At 38.6% G+C, this 17,833-nt stretch overlaps 1 protein-coding gene across 3 annotated transcripts; it reads right to left on the minus strand.

Annotated features, from left to right (window-relative positions):
• Positions 1-138: 138 nt before the first annotated feature.
• LOC131246523 (probable magnesium transporter NIPA8) lies at positions 139-17,035 on the minus strand. Of its 3 annotated transcripts, XM_058246730.1 has the most exons (14): positions 16,778-17,035; positions 12,030-12,328; positions 10,040-10,127; positions 9,628-9,689; positions 6,735-6,820; positions 6,558-6,631; positions 5,659-5,761; positions 5,359-5,487; positions 5,124-5,223; positions 2,081-2,200; positions 1,901-1,991; positions 1,752-1,818; positions 727-826; positions 139-642 (listed from the first exon to the last, which is right to left on the minus strand). In XM_058246730.1, the coding sequence occupies exons 2-14, from the start codon at positions 12,036-12,038 to the stop codon at positions 415-417; spliced, it is 1,257 nt and encodes a 418-aa protein (XP_058102713.1). In that variant the 5' UTR covers positions 12,039-12,328; positions 16,778-17,035; the 3' UTR covers positions 139-414. The 3 variants fall into 3 exon arrangements, with proteins under 3 accessions (XP_058102713.1, XP_058102712.1, XP_058102714.1); XM_058246729.1 differs by lacking the exon at positions 12,030-12,328; XM_058246731.1 differs by lacking the exons at positions 12,030-12,328; positions 16,778-17,035 and adding an exon at positions 16,406-16,429.
• Between the last annotated feature and the right edge of the window lie 798 nt (positions 17,036-17,833).

Here is a 17,833-nt window from a genome sequence, read left to right on the forward strand (position 1 = left end):
GACGCTCCTGACCATGATTTGGTCGTAAAGCGCAGATGCTACCCTAACTCATTAGGGTGAGAGACTTGGTGCAGGATTTGCAAAATCCAAGGATATGAATACACACAAAAGCAATAAAAGGTATGCCCTTGCACTAAGTGCTCCAAATCCACAGATTTGTAACTTGATTACCAAATGGTGGACTTTGGGATCTGCCAAATCCTATCGATAAAAATAATGGGTCAATTGATATCTCAAAAAGAGAATTTTTTGCAAGCAGGCAGTGAAATTTGTATAAATCACATCGCAACGCTATGACGATGCCGTGAAACTATATATCATTCCTATACATTCAAGATACAACAAATAGAATTAGGGGGGGGGGGGAAGGGAGGCGGAATCAATTTCCTTCCCAAAAGACATCACAATGCATTGCTACCTCTGACTATGGTTATGAGAAATCAAAGTGCTGCCCTCATGAATTTCTGGATCATCCTCCATTGGAATCATACTCCAGCCGGAGCTTCTTAGGGGAAAGAGCTTCACACGATCGTAACCAGCCCCTCTAAAGCCTGTCATCCTTGAAGACACCATAGGCATTACAAGAACCGAAGAAGCACTTATTGAATCCTCACCTAAGCCTAAAGATAGAACGCAGGCGGTCTGCAGAGAGGCAAATTTTAAGAATTTTAGATTTCAAAATGCATTAGTTGTTAAGTAAGTATGTTCACTTCAACATCACAGCACCTTTGCTTTGATCGCGATAGCTGTCAGTCTCGACAGCATTGCTTGGCCCAACGATCTTATATCTTTAATTTCTGTCTCTTCTGTCGGTAGCTTCATTGGCCTGTAGTTTAAGGCATTCGAGGCAAACCCAAAATTAACAATTCTGCTGAAGTTAATAAACATAATTCAAACACAGAAGTAAAAAAAAAATGAGAGAGAGAGAGAGAGAGAGAGAGAGAGAGAGAGAGAGAGAGAGAGGGCCATATTGGACTGTATTGTAACGGGCCGATACACCCCATATCAGCACCATTCTGGGGCCTATACCGCCATTACAGGCCAATATGACCATAAAGGCCCATTTTGAAAGTATTTATTTGCAATTTAGATCTTGTTTTTCCACTTCCTTGTTGATTTCAACTATGAAGGACACTAAGAAACTAATTTAAAACTAGATCTAGGCCTACTTTGAGGATCAAAACACAAAATTTGAGTGAGATTCAACAGCTGAAGTGGAGTGGACCATTTTGGGAAACATTAGAAAAACGAGTAAACCATCACTTCTTTTTCATCTTTCATCTTTTTTTGCTGCACTTAATCAAGGGGTCCTAATCCACCAAACCATGCTTGATTAGTGTTCCATTGGGGCCTATTTGGTCGACTTGCAACAGTTCAAGCTGCACTGACCAATAGACAGCATTCTTACTAAAGAATGCCCCATTACACCATCAAAAACATGTCCCAAACAAACAAACAAATATATATATATATATATTTGGGATCCACATATTTTAGAATTTACCAATAATTTTTTAGAATTTTATTCAGAAAAAAATAAATCAGCCATTTATAGTGCCATTCTCAGACAATATGGCCATGCATTATTCAAATTCCCATGCAAAGATTATGTACATAGATCCAACTCATACAGACCTATATAGTGCATGATTGTGGCCCTACAATTACTAAATGAGACTGAAGTTTGCAAGCAAATAGATTTATGAATTGCTGGGGATTCCACAGGCAATGATGAAAGATGTAGATAATACCTGTTCATGTCAGTAGAAATGTTTGAAGACGTAGCAGAAACCAAAGAAGAATCCTTGGTTTCACCTCCTGAAATATTTTCAACACGATTAATACAATCCTCTGAAAGCTTTGCAGGGAAAACAATAACAGGAGGTTATAATCAAGATACCCTTCGAGTCAACAGGTGCTAGCAAAGAAATGCCTACGAATACAAATGCCATTCCCAGAATGAACATCAATGTCCTTAGCACATTGAAGACCTGTTGAAAGGACTCTTTAATAAGGTTTGCATAAAGAAAGGTAACAGAAGTGAAGAGTCATGACTGAGACAGCGTGGATCCAGGCTAACCTGATATTCTTGAAAATATACAAATCCTGTACAAATGGAGAACAGGGTCCAAGCAATCTGAAACATGGGGACGATAAGGATTGCATCATACAGAGACAACCCTTCATTCAATCTAGCCATCTGTTCAAGAAGAAAAGCAAATCAGAACCACACATGGAGCTGAAATATTTTTTTCAAAATTTCTACAGCTGCCGCATATGGAAAGATCACCCAAACCACATCCAGACCATAGTTACCAGTTTCGCAGGCAATTAGGTCCAGACCCAATCTGCAATTCGATTATTCCACATTATCTTCTCAGTTTGATTCACCATCAGTTGAGTTCAATTCATGGAAACAATTTGCTGAGTTTTCAGGTTTGATTTGACAGCACTGTTGCCTGAATGGATTGGTGGAAACTAAAACATGGATATAGAAAACAAAATTTCACATCTGATGAAAAGGAAATACGTGGAAAAGAAACCACAATAACTTGTTTGTTTCATGTTTTTAGTACAGGTGATTTTCATGAAATTGTTAAAAGGTCAAAGGTCAAACAGTGCAAACTGTCTTTCATGACTGTGGATATCTAGATTTAACAGTTTCTTTTTTCAATCCTCCTAATCGTTCTTTTTTATTTTTGCAGAATACCCATGGAAAGGAAATCAACCTCCACACCTAAAATGGGAATTTTACAAAGAACTACCTAACTAATATGGAATTTACATTCAGTACCTTTTTCAAAAAGATTTTCCAACAACTACCTCATTAATCAATACTATTAGCATTCCACTACCTTCTGTTACACTTCTTTAACGGCCAATTGGGTCGACGTGTGAGCAAATGGGTTGGCTGCTTTGGAAGGCCATACCATAATGTTTATGTAAAACCACATCCTGACCACCACATGCAGCACCTCATGTTAAGCGGCCCAAAAATCACCCTCATCCATGATTCGGGTGGACCACATTATTGGAAACAGTGTACAGGCAACAATCACCCTCCAAACTGTTCCCCTTGGTATGGCCCACCTAAATCACGGATGGCCTGAATTTTAGGCCCCAGCCCTAATTTTTGTGTGCCATCTAATGGTTAAAGTGGAATTCATATAATCATCACGTTGGGCTCTATGAAAAGCAAGGGTGGACGTGTCTCTCCCAACAGTTTTCTTTGGGGTGCCCCACTCCCACCGAATCACAAGTCGGCCTGATTTTTTTGGCTCAGGGCCTAAACTGGGACTATGCATCTAATCATTGCAGTAGATCTTACACAAACATCACGGTGGGCGCCTAAACTGGGATTATGCATCTAATGGTTGCAGTAGATCTTACATAAACATCACAGTGGGCCCCACCAAAAATCAAGTCCAAGTGTCCCTCTCTCAAACTGTACAGAGAATATATAGAGAAAAAACAGAATTGTATGGGACGCCACTCTTAATTTTGACGGGCCCACCATAATGCTTACGTAAGATCCAATCCCAACATTAAAATATTTAGTACAATATTAGGCCCAGAGACAAAATCAGCTTGACCTGTGATTCTAGTAGGCCACACTAACTGATTGGTAGACAGATGTCCACATTTGATTTTTACAGGGCCCACTGTGATAATTATATGAAATCCACTGCAATAATAGATTCAACACAAACATTTAGGCTTGTATCCCAAAACTCATACCCATCCATGATTCACGTGGGCCACACCAATGGAATCAGTTTGGAGGGCGAGCGTTACCCTGTGCATTGTTTCCAATCATGTGGTCCACCTAAATCACAAATGGAGCTTATTTTTGGGCTCTTGACCTAACATGGGGTGACACACCTGGTGGTCAAGGTAGATTTTACATAAACATCATAATGGGTCCCACCCAAGCTACCCACCCATTTGCTCGAACGGCGGCCGTGACAAAAGGTAGTGGAATGATAATTATATCGATTAATGAAGTAGCTTTTTGAAAACCTTTTTGAAAAAGGTACCGGAATGTAAATTCCATATTAATTACGTCGTTTTTTTTTTTTGTAAAAATCCCTTTAACAAAACATGGGAAAACATCATATCTGTGGAAATTGATTTTATTTCCACTGTTTTCCAGAGTTTTCCACCAATACAAACAGAATGAGAACAATGTTTTAAATAGCTTCGCTATGTAGTGAAATTGATTTTATTTCCACTGTTTTCCAGAGTTTTCCACCAATACAAACAGAATGAGAACAATGTTTTAAATAGCTTCGCTATGTAGTGTGTACCTTACGATACGTAAGGTCACGTAGCTCTTGAAAATAGCTTAAGTCATGCACAGCCTCTGCTACACGCTATATATACTATGATACACGCTACATGGCTTACATTACAAGTTATTTTTCACTGAAATATTAAAATCAATTAATGTTTTCAACAATTTGGTACTTTTTCATTTTATTTTTTTTTAGTTAATCTTTTCAATGATTTAGTAAGTAATAGCATTAAATCGGATAGGTTGCTGTTTCTTGACCTCTATACCAATCTTTACCTGTTTTTTCTATTATTGTAGGTTGTGTTTGGTCGAACCAAAGACTAATTTGGTGCAAAATATCATGATATTTCATGATATTTGGAGCAACCAAGCACAACCCTAACTAAAAATCTAGAACTAGAGTGTAGCTTAAGCCTCATGCCTTAAGAGTGATGAAAGCAACGCAACACACTATTTTCTATTTAAAATACTGAATGAGAACGCCAACTCAATCCTTGCTGTATACCTTCTATTCCAAACGTCTTAAGTTCAGGTTTACATCACGTATGGTGGCCTTTGAGTTTTGGGTGAACTTGGGGCAGACAATTCGGAAATTTTGATAATTTTACATCTAAAAGAAATAGCATGCTAAGGGAAATTATTAAAATAATTCATCAATTTTATGGGTCATCAAAATTCATTGGATTGGATTTGCTGAATTGTGGTAAAACGATGAATCAATTCAAAATGAATTATAAGACAGCTTGATTGCTTGCTTCAGAGAGTACAAGGGAGTCCAGTGCATTCGGAATAATGACCAGGACAAAGAAATCATATGCAAAATCATTACCCAAAACCCTGCTGTGCTAAGAAAAAACAGAAGCATGGAGTACGTGAACCAGCTGTGGAACTGATAATCTCTAGCCATGGTCAATCGCAGCATGTTAGACCTGGAAAAGAAAATATAGTTAATCCACGGATCAACACAGAAAGAAGACCACACAACAACAAGATTCGGTGCTCATAAGTTATATGCTGCCAGTGTTTACTAAGGAGTGAACGTCTGTCCAACTTAGGCAACTTACAGTGATTTTGCAAACAACACTGAGCATGATCCTACAGCACCAGAAACTGTGGCATAGGATAAAGGGAGCAACATGCGCCAATATGGTCTAAGGTCATGTCCAGGAATCGAAAGCAGAAGCTCGCCTCTCCTGCATTTTCAGTTTTAGTTGTTTAGAGAGTACTGTAATGGATGGCTGACAACAGATCAAACGACTGTTGGAAAACAAAGAAATTAAGCAACACAGAAATCAGCATTTCGAAAGCACATGTTGGGTTGACTCCTACCAAATAAAGCAAAGCATATATGGATAATGCCTCACCTGTAAATAGAGTGATTAGCGGCAACAATCACCATCAAGATCATGCAGTAAAAAAGAAATACAATGTTGCTGTACTTCTCCACCAACTGCTCCGGCGTGTATACTGCAAAAAGATAATAACCAGAGATTTCAATTTGCATTTTCCTTTTTATATGGGAGTGATGCACCACCATTCCATTTTTTTACTCTTTTTTTCTTTTTCCTTTTTTTTTTTAATTGTGTGAGTGTGTGTTTTGGGGGGGGGGGGAAGAGGAATCAAACTCTAATGCAATAATTAGTCTACTATAGTGGAAATCCAAACTGCAATTACCTTAGCATTCAAAGTGAGGGAATGGGCTCCAAATTGCAATTACATTACTTTCAAGTTGGGCTTGAATGGAACTTGACCATAATTTAAGGGATCTACCTCATTACGAATATTTGGCAATGCCATTAAAATTTTGGTTATTTCCTTCTGCTGACTCGGAGATTTTTAATTTGTTTCTTCTTTTTAGTTGGGAATAATGCAGCATTCAGTTTTCTCTCTTTGTACCTTTTTTTATTGGATGCACTATCAAACTCCATTGCAATAAATTAGACTAATCTATGGGAGTAAAGTCCAAACTCCAATTACCTTAGCATTAATAGTGAGAGAACGAGCTCCAAATTGCAATTACTTTACTTTCAAGTTGAGCCAGAAAGAAACGTAACCGTAATTTGAGGGCTCTTCCATCATTTCCTTCGGTTTAAACTGAATGTTCAAAATTCAATACATTTGCGCATCAAATGCCTTAGTACAGTGGCAGTGAGCAGAAACCAACTCGGAAGTTATAGAACAATGAATCCTCCTCGAGAAGGCTAAGTATGCAAATGCAAATAACATAATACTAGTTCCAAATGACAAAGTGTTAGTCCAATACCTGGTGACTGGTGGTTGCCAAAAGCAACAAGGAAGATGTTGCCAAGGACAATAAAAGCCGTAGCAACCATTACCCTGTAAAAGAGCAGTTGAATATACTGTAATCATTTACTTTACAAGTGAACGAGCCCGAGGCACAATTCTAAAACAAGCAAGTCTGACTCCAGAAATAACATACTTGCTTGTCACCGTCTTGTTCAAGACAAAGTACGCAAATGCTATATTAGATACAAACTGAATGGATCCAAGTGCCGCAAGAAGTGACTGCAACCAAACATCAATAGTGTTATTCAAGTGGCTTAAAAATGTATTGAGAACTTGATTGAGATGGAAGAAAGCTGTATATAAACCTGCCATAGCTAACCAATCACCACTTAAACAAAACTAATATTAAGAAATAGAGGTTTACACAGCCAAGTTGAAACAAAGATTAAGGGCCTGTTTGGCGCGAGCCAAACCGGGGTTTTTTATGAGCATTTGCATGCACTTTGCAATCCCCCGTTTTACCACCCACTAGACAAAACAAGCACTAAAATGCCGACTCCATGAAAACCAACCCAATTGGTTTTCATCAAGTTGACCAAAAAAGCAGGCTTGAAATCTTCTTTTACAGAAATCCCATCATGCAAGCGGATCCAAATGGGCCCTATGCTTACTGTAGTAAACATATAATTTATGCAATGCCAATCACTTAACATGTGTGTAGAACAATCAAGGGATAATGAATACAGATCTCGAAAGCTGGGGCTTAATTAGAATATTTGGTTATGGAAGTTCAGTTCAATAAAATGACATTTCAACATTGCCAAAGTAAGCAGCCGCAGGCACGCTTACCAGGAAATACGGTTACCCTAGCAAATAATACCTTGCAATTTCTTTCTTCCTATTTCTTGCATTATTTCACTAATTTACATTGCTAGAACACATGCTGTAAAATGAGACACTCCTCACGTCTGTTTCTCAATCTGACATCTACGTTGCAGACACCATGGTGCATTTTGGACTGGAGGCATTCGGATACCCGGAAATCCCAATCTCCACCTAGGGTGCAGCTTCTGAATTTGGGGCTGCTGGACAATGGAATACCCAGACATTCAAATGCCCAATTGGCATCTCAATAACCAAAAATCAGGGGGTAAAAAAACCTAGGATTTTAATTCCCGATTTCCACAAGAGATTACACCCTCTTGAGACGTATGGGCAAGTAAAGGTGGGAAACGAGTGATGGTTGGGATCATCAAACCAAAGTGGTTTTTGAGAGTGATGGGCAATCAAACATGGCACCGACATGGAGGTCTAAATCAATGATGGCACTTTTGTTAGTATGGTCAATATGGACCATCCATTTTCCTATCCATTGATTGGATTGATAGGATCACCAATCACCCGACCAAAGTGACTTTGAGAGGGATGGACAATCAAGGGTAGGACCCACATGATGGATGGTGTAGATCAATGAGCTGACCATTTGTAGCATATATGGATCTTCCATTTCCCTAGGCATTGATCGGAAGATTAGGATCATCCGATGCAAGTTATTTTTTTGAGAAGGATGGGCCATCAAGCCTAGGACCCATATGATGGATGGTCTAGAGCAACGATCAAACCATTTATAGAACGATAAATTCGGGCTGCCCATTTTCCTAGTCACCAAATGGATGGTTAGGATCATCAGTGAAAGTGATTTTTTTAGTAGGATGGCACCCAAGGTTAGGATCCACATGATGGGTGACCTAGATTAATGAGCAGGCCATTTTTACTGCAATTAGTATGGACGATCCATTTCACTAGTCAGTGAATGGAAGATTAGAATCATTTGGCAAAAGTGAATTGCCGAGAGGGATGAGCAATCAAGGGGTTGGACCACGTGATGGATGATCTAGAATCAAGGGGTTGGACCATCCATTTCCTTAACCATTGAATGGACAGTTGGGATCATATGAAGAAGTGATTTTTTCTATACTGGTGGGAAATCAAGGGTGGAACTCACATCATGGATGGTCCAGATTTAGGATCTGACCATTTATATTATGATCCAAGGGCCGCCCATTTCCCTAACCACTAAAATGGACGGTTAAGACTTAAGATCATCGGGCAAATGTGACTTTTTACAGAGATGGGTTATCAAGGTGGGACCCACACAATGGATGTAGATCAATTATCAGAAAGTTTGCAGTACAATCAATACAGACTATCCATTTCCCTAGCCATTGAGGATCATCCTACAAAAATGGTTTTCCAAGAGGGATGGGCAACCAAGTGTGGGAACTGCATGATGGATGGTCTAGATCAATGATCAGACTATTTTGTAGCACGATCAATAAGACGAATGCTTTCCGACTTATAATTGAACCAATCGCAAGTTTTAGAAGTTATGGGAATCACAATCACTTGATCCAAGATGCTATCTGAACATGATGATAATAATTTCCAACAATTATACTACGGTATTGCAATACCTGGTTATCAAAAGATCTAGGTCATCCATATGCCCCCAATCCAAACAGCCCCCATCTGTTGGGAACTTGGGATTGGTAGACCCAAATGCCAGCAGGTTCTTCAGCATGTATTACTACTATAATATTACATGATGTAGTGTGACTACAATTTAGCTAAATATCTTATCCAAATGACAAAGGCGACCTGATGCCACCAGATGTTCAGTCCAAATTAACAACTTCAAAATAAGAAACAAATTTCTAACAAGGATCCCGCCAACCTTTTCAGTCCTCAGCCGGGTTCCTTAATCAAATCTGTTTGGCGCAGACAAAGTCGATCATTTAACCTACATGAAGGCATGAATTTAACACAGTTTTGGAGTGCGACTCGCCTAGAGACCTAAACCAGTACGGCTTGCCCCAACTAGTTCTCAGTCCTTGTTTCAGTCCGGTGATTCATTTTGTTGGCAACCAAAGCCAAGTCAACTCAGTTTTGAATGATATTTAAAACCATCTATGCAGGGGCATGGATTAGCTAGCTGGTTTGTAACAAGGAAATAAATAGCAAGAATCGTGCTTCCATTGTTCCATAGAACTTAGTTTAGCATGAGTTTTAAGAGAGCTGATACTAACCTGAGCAGCATATCCAAATGAAATGAAGTTAAGACAGTTCCCAAGAGCAAAAAAGAGAATACCTGCATATAAAGCGTTCAAGTTTGAAGTTGGCGTTAATTAGCTCTAAATATGACACCTAAGCTTGAATTGACCCCATATATTGACAATAAAATAAAGGAACTACTATATACACCCACTCTTAGTACTAAATACATTCATCCTTTCTACTTTTGGCTATAGAACAGTACAATTTTGAACTTTTTTTTTGAAATGGTGATCAAATTTATTTCAAATACAATTTTGAACAATTGTATCACCACATGTAGAAAGGATGAGTGTATTTAGCAGTCAGTGACTCAGTGTGGGTAACATCATCATTTCCTTAGAGTAAACAGCCTAAATCATCAACAAAGATAAGAAAGCACATTACCGACTCTCCAAGTCTGGAAGTATATGATCGGCTTTAAAACAAGCTTGCCATTGGTTCCATCACCGTCTTGCATAGCAAGCCTCTCTCGCTACAAAATTCAATGAAAATCATAAAACGCATGTCAAAATGGTTGGATGAAAGCATTAATAACACGGACACTATAGGTAACTATGTCCAGTATATCAACAAACCTTACCAACTTGCGAGTACTAACAGATAACTGTAGGAAAAAAAGGTAGGGGTCTAATAGAGTTCCTTTTATTTAGCATTAAAGATTACTTAATTACATAGAGAGGAGATGTTCCCAGAAAGCAGGAATAGTGTATCTATGCCTTCGAGATTGGCTTCAAAATTTCTCCTTGGAAATATGCCGTCAAGTAACTTATAATGTTAAACATACTTATATAGGAATGCATTTCACTTGTTTCCATTTCAGGAGCCAAGAAAATTAATTAGTGATTTTGGAATTTCTACTCTTAGGACATGTTTTGGAAACGATGGATTCCGGACTAAACAATGGAAAAGGTTTTTTCCTTTAAAGTGACAATTTGTGTTGTTTGAATTATCGAGAAAATGGTGGATATAGGAATGCATTTCACTTGTTTCCATTTCAGGAGCCAAGAAAATTAATTAGTGATTTTGGAATTTCTACTCTTAGGACATGTTTTGGAAACGATGGATTCCAGACTAAACAATGGAAAAGGTTTTTTCCTTTAAAATGACAATTTGTGTTGTTTGAATTACAGAGAAAATGGTGGATACCTTTTTCTTTTTTTCTTCTTCTTTTTTTCTTTTTTGGAAGGTAAGAATATGGTGGATTCTACCAAGCAATCATTATAGTTTTCCACAATTTGGATTCTTGGAACAAGAAGCTAGGTGAGTGTTGTGAGAGGAATATAAAATATCCACTTGCTACCCAAACAAGAACTCAAAATTGGAATCTACATTTCAACAATTCTCATGGAAATCATTATTAGACAATTACTGTTTTTCCCTTTCCTTTTGCCTTGGATTCCACGTATCCAAACATGCCCTAAGTAGAATTATTATTTTTTTTTAAAATGAAACGGTTCCTTTTGTGTTGTATTGGAAAGAAAAAGTGATGCAGGACATGATTTAATGCTAGCATGCAATGTGGACATTATGAAAGAGTCCATAAAGTAATTCAATTTTTTTTAAAAATGCTAACCCACCAAGTAATTAAGAGTAAACAATAGAAAATAAAATCTAATTTAACCTAAATCACATGCCCACATGCTAAGAAATCACAAAAATCAATTAAAACTAGGCTCGATGAAAGGATAGAACTTCCAATTTAGCATAGGCACATTCCACACTCAAGGGACAGAATTGTAGGTTTTATGATTAGAGTTAGGAAGGGGAAAATCTGAAATTTGGAAAATTAGTGTTCATGGAAATTGGGGATTTTGGAATTAGGGTTTTTAGAAATTGGGGAAAATAGTAAATTGAAGATCTAGGGTTTAGAAGGTTGTGATGGAATGGAAAAAAGGAAGACAAGAGAAGAAGAAGAATAATACCTTTCGAAAAAGAGAAAGGAAATGTAACTTGGGGAATCCACCACCAAACAAGCTTCTACCATTCCACAATTTAATTGGAATGGAGGGTTTCTCCAAAAAAAAAAACTAGAAAATAAGGAGAAAATTCATTTACACAAGAGAGCTTCTCTCTTCTTCTTTTTTTCTTCTCAAATATCCACTAGGGTTGGAACTCCACTCCCTGTGCTTTTAAAATTAAAAATCCAGCATAATTACAATTATATCACTCACTTAAGTGAAGTGGCCCATCATCCAAAATAAGAGAACTAAAACAATTATTATCAATCCCAATCATCAAATAACTCCTAAAAATAACAAAAAAAAAAGTAAGATTAGAGTCCAAGGGGCCCGAATCTTAAAGATCTAGTAGCCCAATGGTCAGATTGACACGAAATAAAAATCATATGACTAAAATGATCTTCTAAGCAGCTCACATGCATCATCCCAAAGTGGGGTCTTCCTTATGCACGTCCAATGCATGTGGAGTCTTCAAAATGGCTCGTCGGGCCCCATACGGAACTCATCTCCCATCCACAAAGAAAGTTGCGCTGATGTGGGTGGTCGTCTCCGTCTCTGGTACACTCGAGTAGGTCCTGTGATGTCCCCATCAAAAAGTTCTTTCATATCCACATGAGTACCACTTCATGATTTCTGGAAATTCTTCTAAAGAATTATTTTTCCTGCAGCCCAAACTAAACACAACCAAATTTCTTCCACCCAGTTCGCCAATATCCTACAGAAACAGATAGAGCACCCATTTTATCACATTAGCATAACTCCATTTAATCTCTACCAGCCCTAACAGCACATTGACCAACTCCTTGACCCCAGTCCATAGGCCCGCCACTTTGCATAGCATCAGCAGAATCCATTTCCCAAACCAGGCTAAAGAACACTCTACAGAGTACAGATTCCTCCCTCCTTGTTTCAAATGATGCCCCCCAATCCCAATAGGGCAAGTTGCCATGATAGCCCATATTGGAATTTTAGTTTCAGAGAACCACTTGGCCGAGCACAAAATGTACCTCAATCTTCAATAATCTGCATCCAGCCCCTTTTGAGGTCAACCCGTCACACTCCCACAAACCTTCGTACAGAATATGCCCAAAGAAATGAGGCTCAATCTCTATTGCTTCACTTGGGCCCTAAGTTTTATTCCTGAAGCAGCATTTATTATTCTTTCCATACATACCATAACATCACGCAAGCAAAGATTCATAAGATGTATAAAGCATCAACAAAGCCACCCCAAAACTCTATCATGAATGAAACCCTAGAGAAGCAAAACCAAACTTCCAACCTTCCATGAAGTTAGCCAAAATATGAAGCATCAACCAATCCAAATTAACTACTCCCAAAACCTCAACCATGAATGAACAACACAGGAAAAATCATCAACCAACCCAAAGTTCATCAAATACAACTTGCAGCCATTATGGATGTTTTGGACTTCAGCCTTCACATTTGCTGATTGAAGGCATGAAAATGACATGCCCAATAGATGCTTTAGCTGAAAACACTCAACACTGAGACCCATGAGGCTCAAACTCAACTCTAAACTGTTTTCAGCAATAAATCCCTATGCAAGAACATGCAGAGAACATTTGGAGATGCTAATATTCAGCAGCAACCCCCTGTATGTATCTATGACCCAAACAATGGAAGTATAGTGACAAAGCATAAAGAACCAGAGGTTCATAAAATCTACCCTACCATTAAGCTTGTAGACTTTTTGAATGCCATGACTAAAAATGTGACAGGCAAAAGAAACTACAATATGACCATGAAATTTACCAAAATTTTGTTATGGGAGCTAATGATTTAGGATGATCCAATCATCCAGTGGGAGACCACAAAGTGATCCCAATGTTTGCTGATTGACAACTGGGCCAATCGAACTTCAGAGCAGACCCATATCAGACTGATCTAAGGGTCCCAACCATCTAACCATCCGGATCGCAGACATGATGCATATGTTGGACCAGACCAAAGGTCCAAATAAATTTTCCGCAAGACCATCATGCTTATTACTTAAGTTAGTCATGACTTGTTGAACAAGTTTCCTTTAGTATTTTCAGTACCTGTTTTATGGGCAACTTTTCAAGTACTAAATGGTGTCTGACACAAAATGGGTCATGGTTCCAAGTAGGCCTGTACAAGAGCCAAGCTCGCTCGGTTAGGCTCAATCTAGCTCGGCTTTCGGCTTGAACAACGACTCGATGCAAGCCAAGCTTCATATGACCCAGCTCATTTTGAAAATGAGCCGAGGTTGAGCAGAGTAGAGCTTGACTCGGCTCGAATAGAAGCTGGAGCTTGGCTCGACTCAAATATATATATATATATATATATATATATGTATGTATTACTTTTATATATTATATTATTTTTAAAATAATAAAAGTTAAAAGACTTAAAACCCTACCCTACCCATCCGTCCCTTCTTTCCTTTCATTACCCAACCTGCCGCACCCGAGCTCCTCTCTCTCTCTCTCTCTCTCTCTCTCTCTCTCTCTCACAGCCACTCACCCGAGCTTACTCAGCGTCTGCCCGACTCATTTCAACCATACGACCCTCACTCGGCCACTCGCCCGAGCTCTCTCTCACTCTCTCTCTCTCAACAACAAGGTACATCTACACACACACACACACACACACACATATATAAGTATGCGTGTATATATATATGTATATATATATGTGTGTGTGTGTGTGCGTGTGTGCATACATATATATATATGCGCGCACACACACACAGACACACACACACGCACACACACATATATATATATATATATATTATGTAATTGAAAACCCCAAGTCCCAAAATTGAGATTTGGGGTTTTGAATCTTTGAGGGGTTGCGTTGGGTGTGGGTGTTGGGTCGGGTTGGGTTCTGAGTTAGGTCAAGTGTGGGTGTTGGGAGAAGGCTCGACTCAACTCGAGGTAAGCTCGAGTCGACTCGATCTACTAGCTCGCCTCAAAAGTTTTGGCAAACAAGCCAAGCTCCAATGGTAAGCTCAAGGGCGAGCTCAAGCTCGAGGAGAGCACGGACGAGTCAAGCCAAGCTTGGCCCACCACGACTCGACTTGGCTCGATGTACAGCCCTAGTTCCAAGCTTATTGAGTTAGCTTTCAAATAAGTCCAAGAGTATGCAACCCCAAAATCATTTGAGTAATGCCAATTTACAGAAAGAGTCTATGGTACTGACAGGATTCAAGAATATTTAGTAATTTTTAGGATTACGAACTCAGATGGTTTGGATTAAAAGCATCGGATGGTTATGATTAAATTAAGGTTTCTTTTGCATCAACGGAAATTGTGTTAAAAAATAAAGACTCTTTTATGAATAGTTAATGATGATTTGTTTTGAATGGTTATGATTAAATTAAGGTTTCTTTTCATCCAGGAAAATTGTATCAACATATAAAGACTCTTTTATGAATGGTTAATTATGATTTGATTTGAATACAGTTATTTTAGTATTAGTCGCTTACCAATTTTCAGCATGTGTTGCTTCTATTCCCTTAAAGTATATGTTTCTTTACTCTTTTCTAATTGATTAACTAAAAGATTGTTGGATCTATATCCACAGTCCCCTTCAATCAATCGAAACTTTTTTATGCTATTTTATACTAGAAGGTTCTTTGTGCATACCAACAGTCCCCTATCTGGTGCGTTCTTCTATCGTGTGGTACTTTTGGAAAAATGTGGAACTTAATCTGGTAAGTACCAGTAATTTAATCTATTCTAGTTCTAATCTTTAAATCTTGCTGCATCAACTAGTATTTTGTTTGTGCCATTAAAAAATAAAAAAGTATTTTCTTTATCCTCTAAAATTGGTGAGAACATCATAGGACACAAAGATCAGGCCGTCTTTCAGACAAAATCTACAAGCATATTGGAGGAACGGATGCATATCAGTAGCTGATCCCATAGAACCAGAGGCTTAACGTGAGAGCAGATGAAGGCGCACCTGAGGCCATAAAAATAGGTGCACCATCACTGCTTGAATCTGATGGACTCCCTTTGATATGAAGCCACAATTAAGGTGCACTTCCAATATGATCTATAATTAAATTGACGAATTGTTCCTGAACCTGATTCCAAGGCGCTGTTAGAGAAAGAAAGAAAAAATAAAAATCTGAGTGGGAAAAACAAGAACTTTGTAGTTGAATATTGTTTTATCCAAATACTTGGCTTCTAACATCCCAGGCAATGAAATAAGCCACATGGCAGCCCACGTTAGACGATTCAAAACAATTAATAGGGCATCCCCCTCATTCATAATGAACTCGCATTCCTTGGAGATCAAAGTTTCAGAAGAATTCATTTTTCTCTTCGAGATTCTGTTCTACAAAAGCAAGAAATATATCAGATCTAATTTCTAGATTTCCAGCAACAGCCATTTGCTAATGCTAGATGATACTGATAGTTGATGGTGATTAATAAGGTACACCTGAAAAAACCACGCTCCTCTGCTTAGTGATCAATGTGATATCTGACTGGGAGCAGGGCCAAGTTTTCAAGAAGGGAAGAAATCACAGGTTACATCTAATTACTGGAAACAGCAAGGTAAAAAAAAAATTTGAAAGGATTTGGCATGGCTGAGGGCCAAAACTCATTCTGGGTGTGGTTTGGTCGATAACTCAGTTGTTCATTACCACACCCAGCTTTCACAAAAAATTCCGTGAGAAACAGATGCGTAGGTATTCAACCGGATGAATAGCACATTGCATATGCATATTATTGTGTTTGCCTGTTTATCATAATGCTTTCTGTGTTGGGTGCTTGAGTTTGTAATTGACACTAACCTATGAGAAACTACTTTCTGAAGCATGTTCTGTGTTGCCAGTGCAAGTAGGGCTGTCAGTTAAACCCAATTCTTTCGAACGAGGAACCCAGTTCTTTACAAAAAGAAACTGGTTTATTTGCGCTGAAACAGTTTCTTACCGCTCCAGTAAATGGGAACAACAAGGGACTGATAGGGGGTGAAAAGAGATTCCTATAAGTTAACAAAATTTAAGTCAATAAACCAAACACTCCACTTATTATAGAATGAATCTTTTGAAAGAAAGAAAATCATGCACCATAGCTCAGATTATTTTATATGGAATAAGAGAAACGTAAGAACCAAAAAAATCAAAGAGTACAAGCAAGAGAGTTCTAAGGGAATAAAGAAATACCTCATTATGACCCAATTTTAGAAGGTTTGTCCCGAAATTGATGGCAATACTACCAAAAATATTGATGAATGCTCCAATAACCCACTCCCCCATGGATCACAAATATCAAAGAACACTATCTGTAGTTGAAAATTGAGCCTTCCCCTGTGTAGGAACTGACCACTGCATAACATTGAATTAAAGGAACAATTCTCAGGCAACCAAGAAGCATGTTCTGGCCCATTAGTAGAAGGTCAAAGAGCTCCCTTTCAAGCAGATCCAAGCCACTTGTCAGATCAGCCCCAGGTTGACCAGTCTGCTCATAAGGTAGGCAGCACGTGCATAAGGATAGTGAACAGTAAAATTCTAACCAGCATCCATATACATTCTAAATGTGACCCATTACATGTGTCGACCAGCCTATTTTTAGGCCATAGCATTGATGCATTGGGCCCTTGTGATGAGTGCCATGTATCTCTCAAATGTGATGGGACTTGTATTGATCCCATCGGCATTTCCCTGTTTTTGTAAAAAAAATCTATAGAGATGCACTTGAGCTCCAAAAGACCACATGGGCCGCCTGTGTGCAAGAAAAGCTAACAATAGAATTTTTCTATTAACCAGCGGTCTATTCAGCATAAATGTAGCCCAATTTACAAGTGGACCAGCCTGATTGTTGGGCCTGAGCTTTATAGCAGTGGAACTTGCCTGATGTGGCTTGGATCTCTCATGCTTGAGGGTCCCTTGAAATGGGCCTAGCAAGAATCCGGTAGGCATTTCTCCCATTTTGTTTCACGGTAATCCTTATAGATGACACTTTTCAAGAAACTAATATCCAAGAGGTTGATTAAGGAGAGGGTTAATGATCGCATAGGGATACCAAACGTGATATTGGGTTGCACTAGACATAGTTGGGGCTTCAGGTGAGATTATACTTGTATGAATTCTTGTGTTGGAGAAAATGGATGGGTACACAATGTCTTTCCTATTGCAAGAGATAAGATGTGGAACTAGCTGGGTGGTCAAGGCTGTTTATGGATGGAATGCTGACGTAGGATGATGGAAACTACCCTAGGA

Source organism: Magnolia sinica, chromosome 5, assembly GCF_029962835.1.
Source record: "Magnolia sinica isolate HGM2019 chromosome 5, MsV1, whole genome shotgun sequence".
Classification (NCBI taxonomy): domain Eukaryota; kingdom Viridiplantae; phylum Streptophyta; class Magnoliopsida; order Magnoliales; family Magnoliaceae; genus Magnolia; species Magnolia sinica.

Bases quoted from the DNA above. Each gene is read 5' to 3' on its own strand.
- LOC131246523 (XM_058246729.1), bottom strand. From the start codon at position 16,870: ATGGGGGAGTGGGTTATTGGAGCATTCATCAATATTTTTGGTAGTATT. The intron at 2,201-5,123 runs GTAATGATTTTG...CTTCTTGAACAG, and splicing joins TTAGCACAGCAGGGTTTTGG to ATGGCTAGATTGAATGAAGG. The intron at 1,992-2,080 runs GTTAGCCTGGAT...TCCTTTCAACAG, and splicing joins TATATTTTCAAGAATATCAG to GTCTTCAATGTGCTAAGGAC.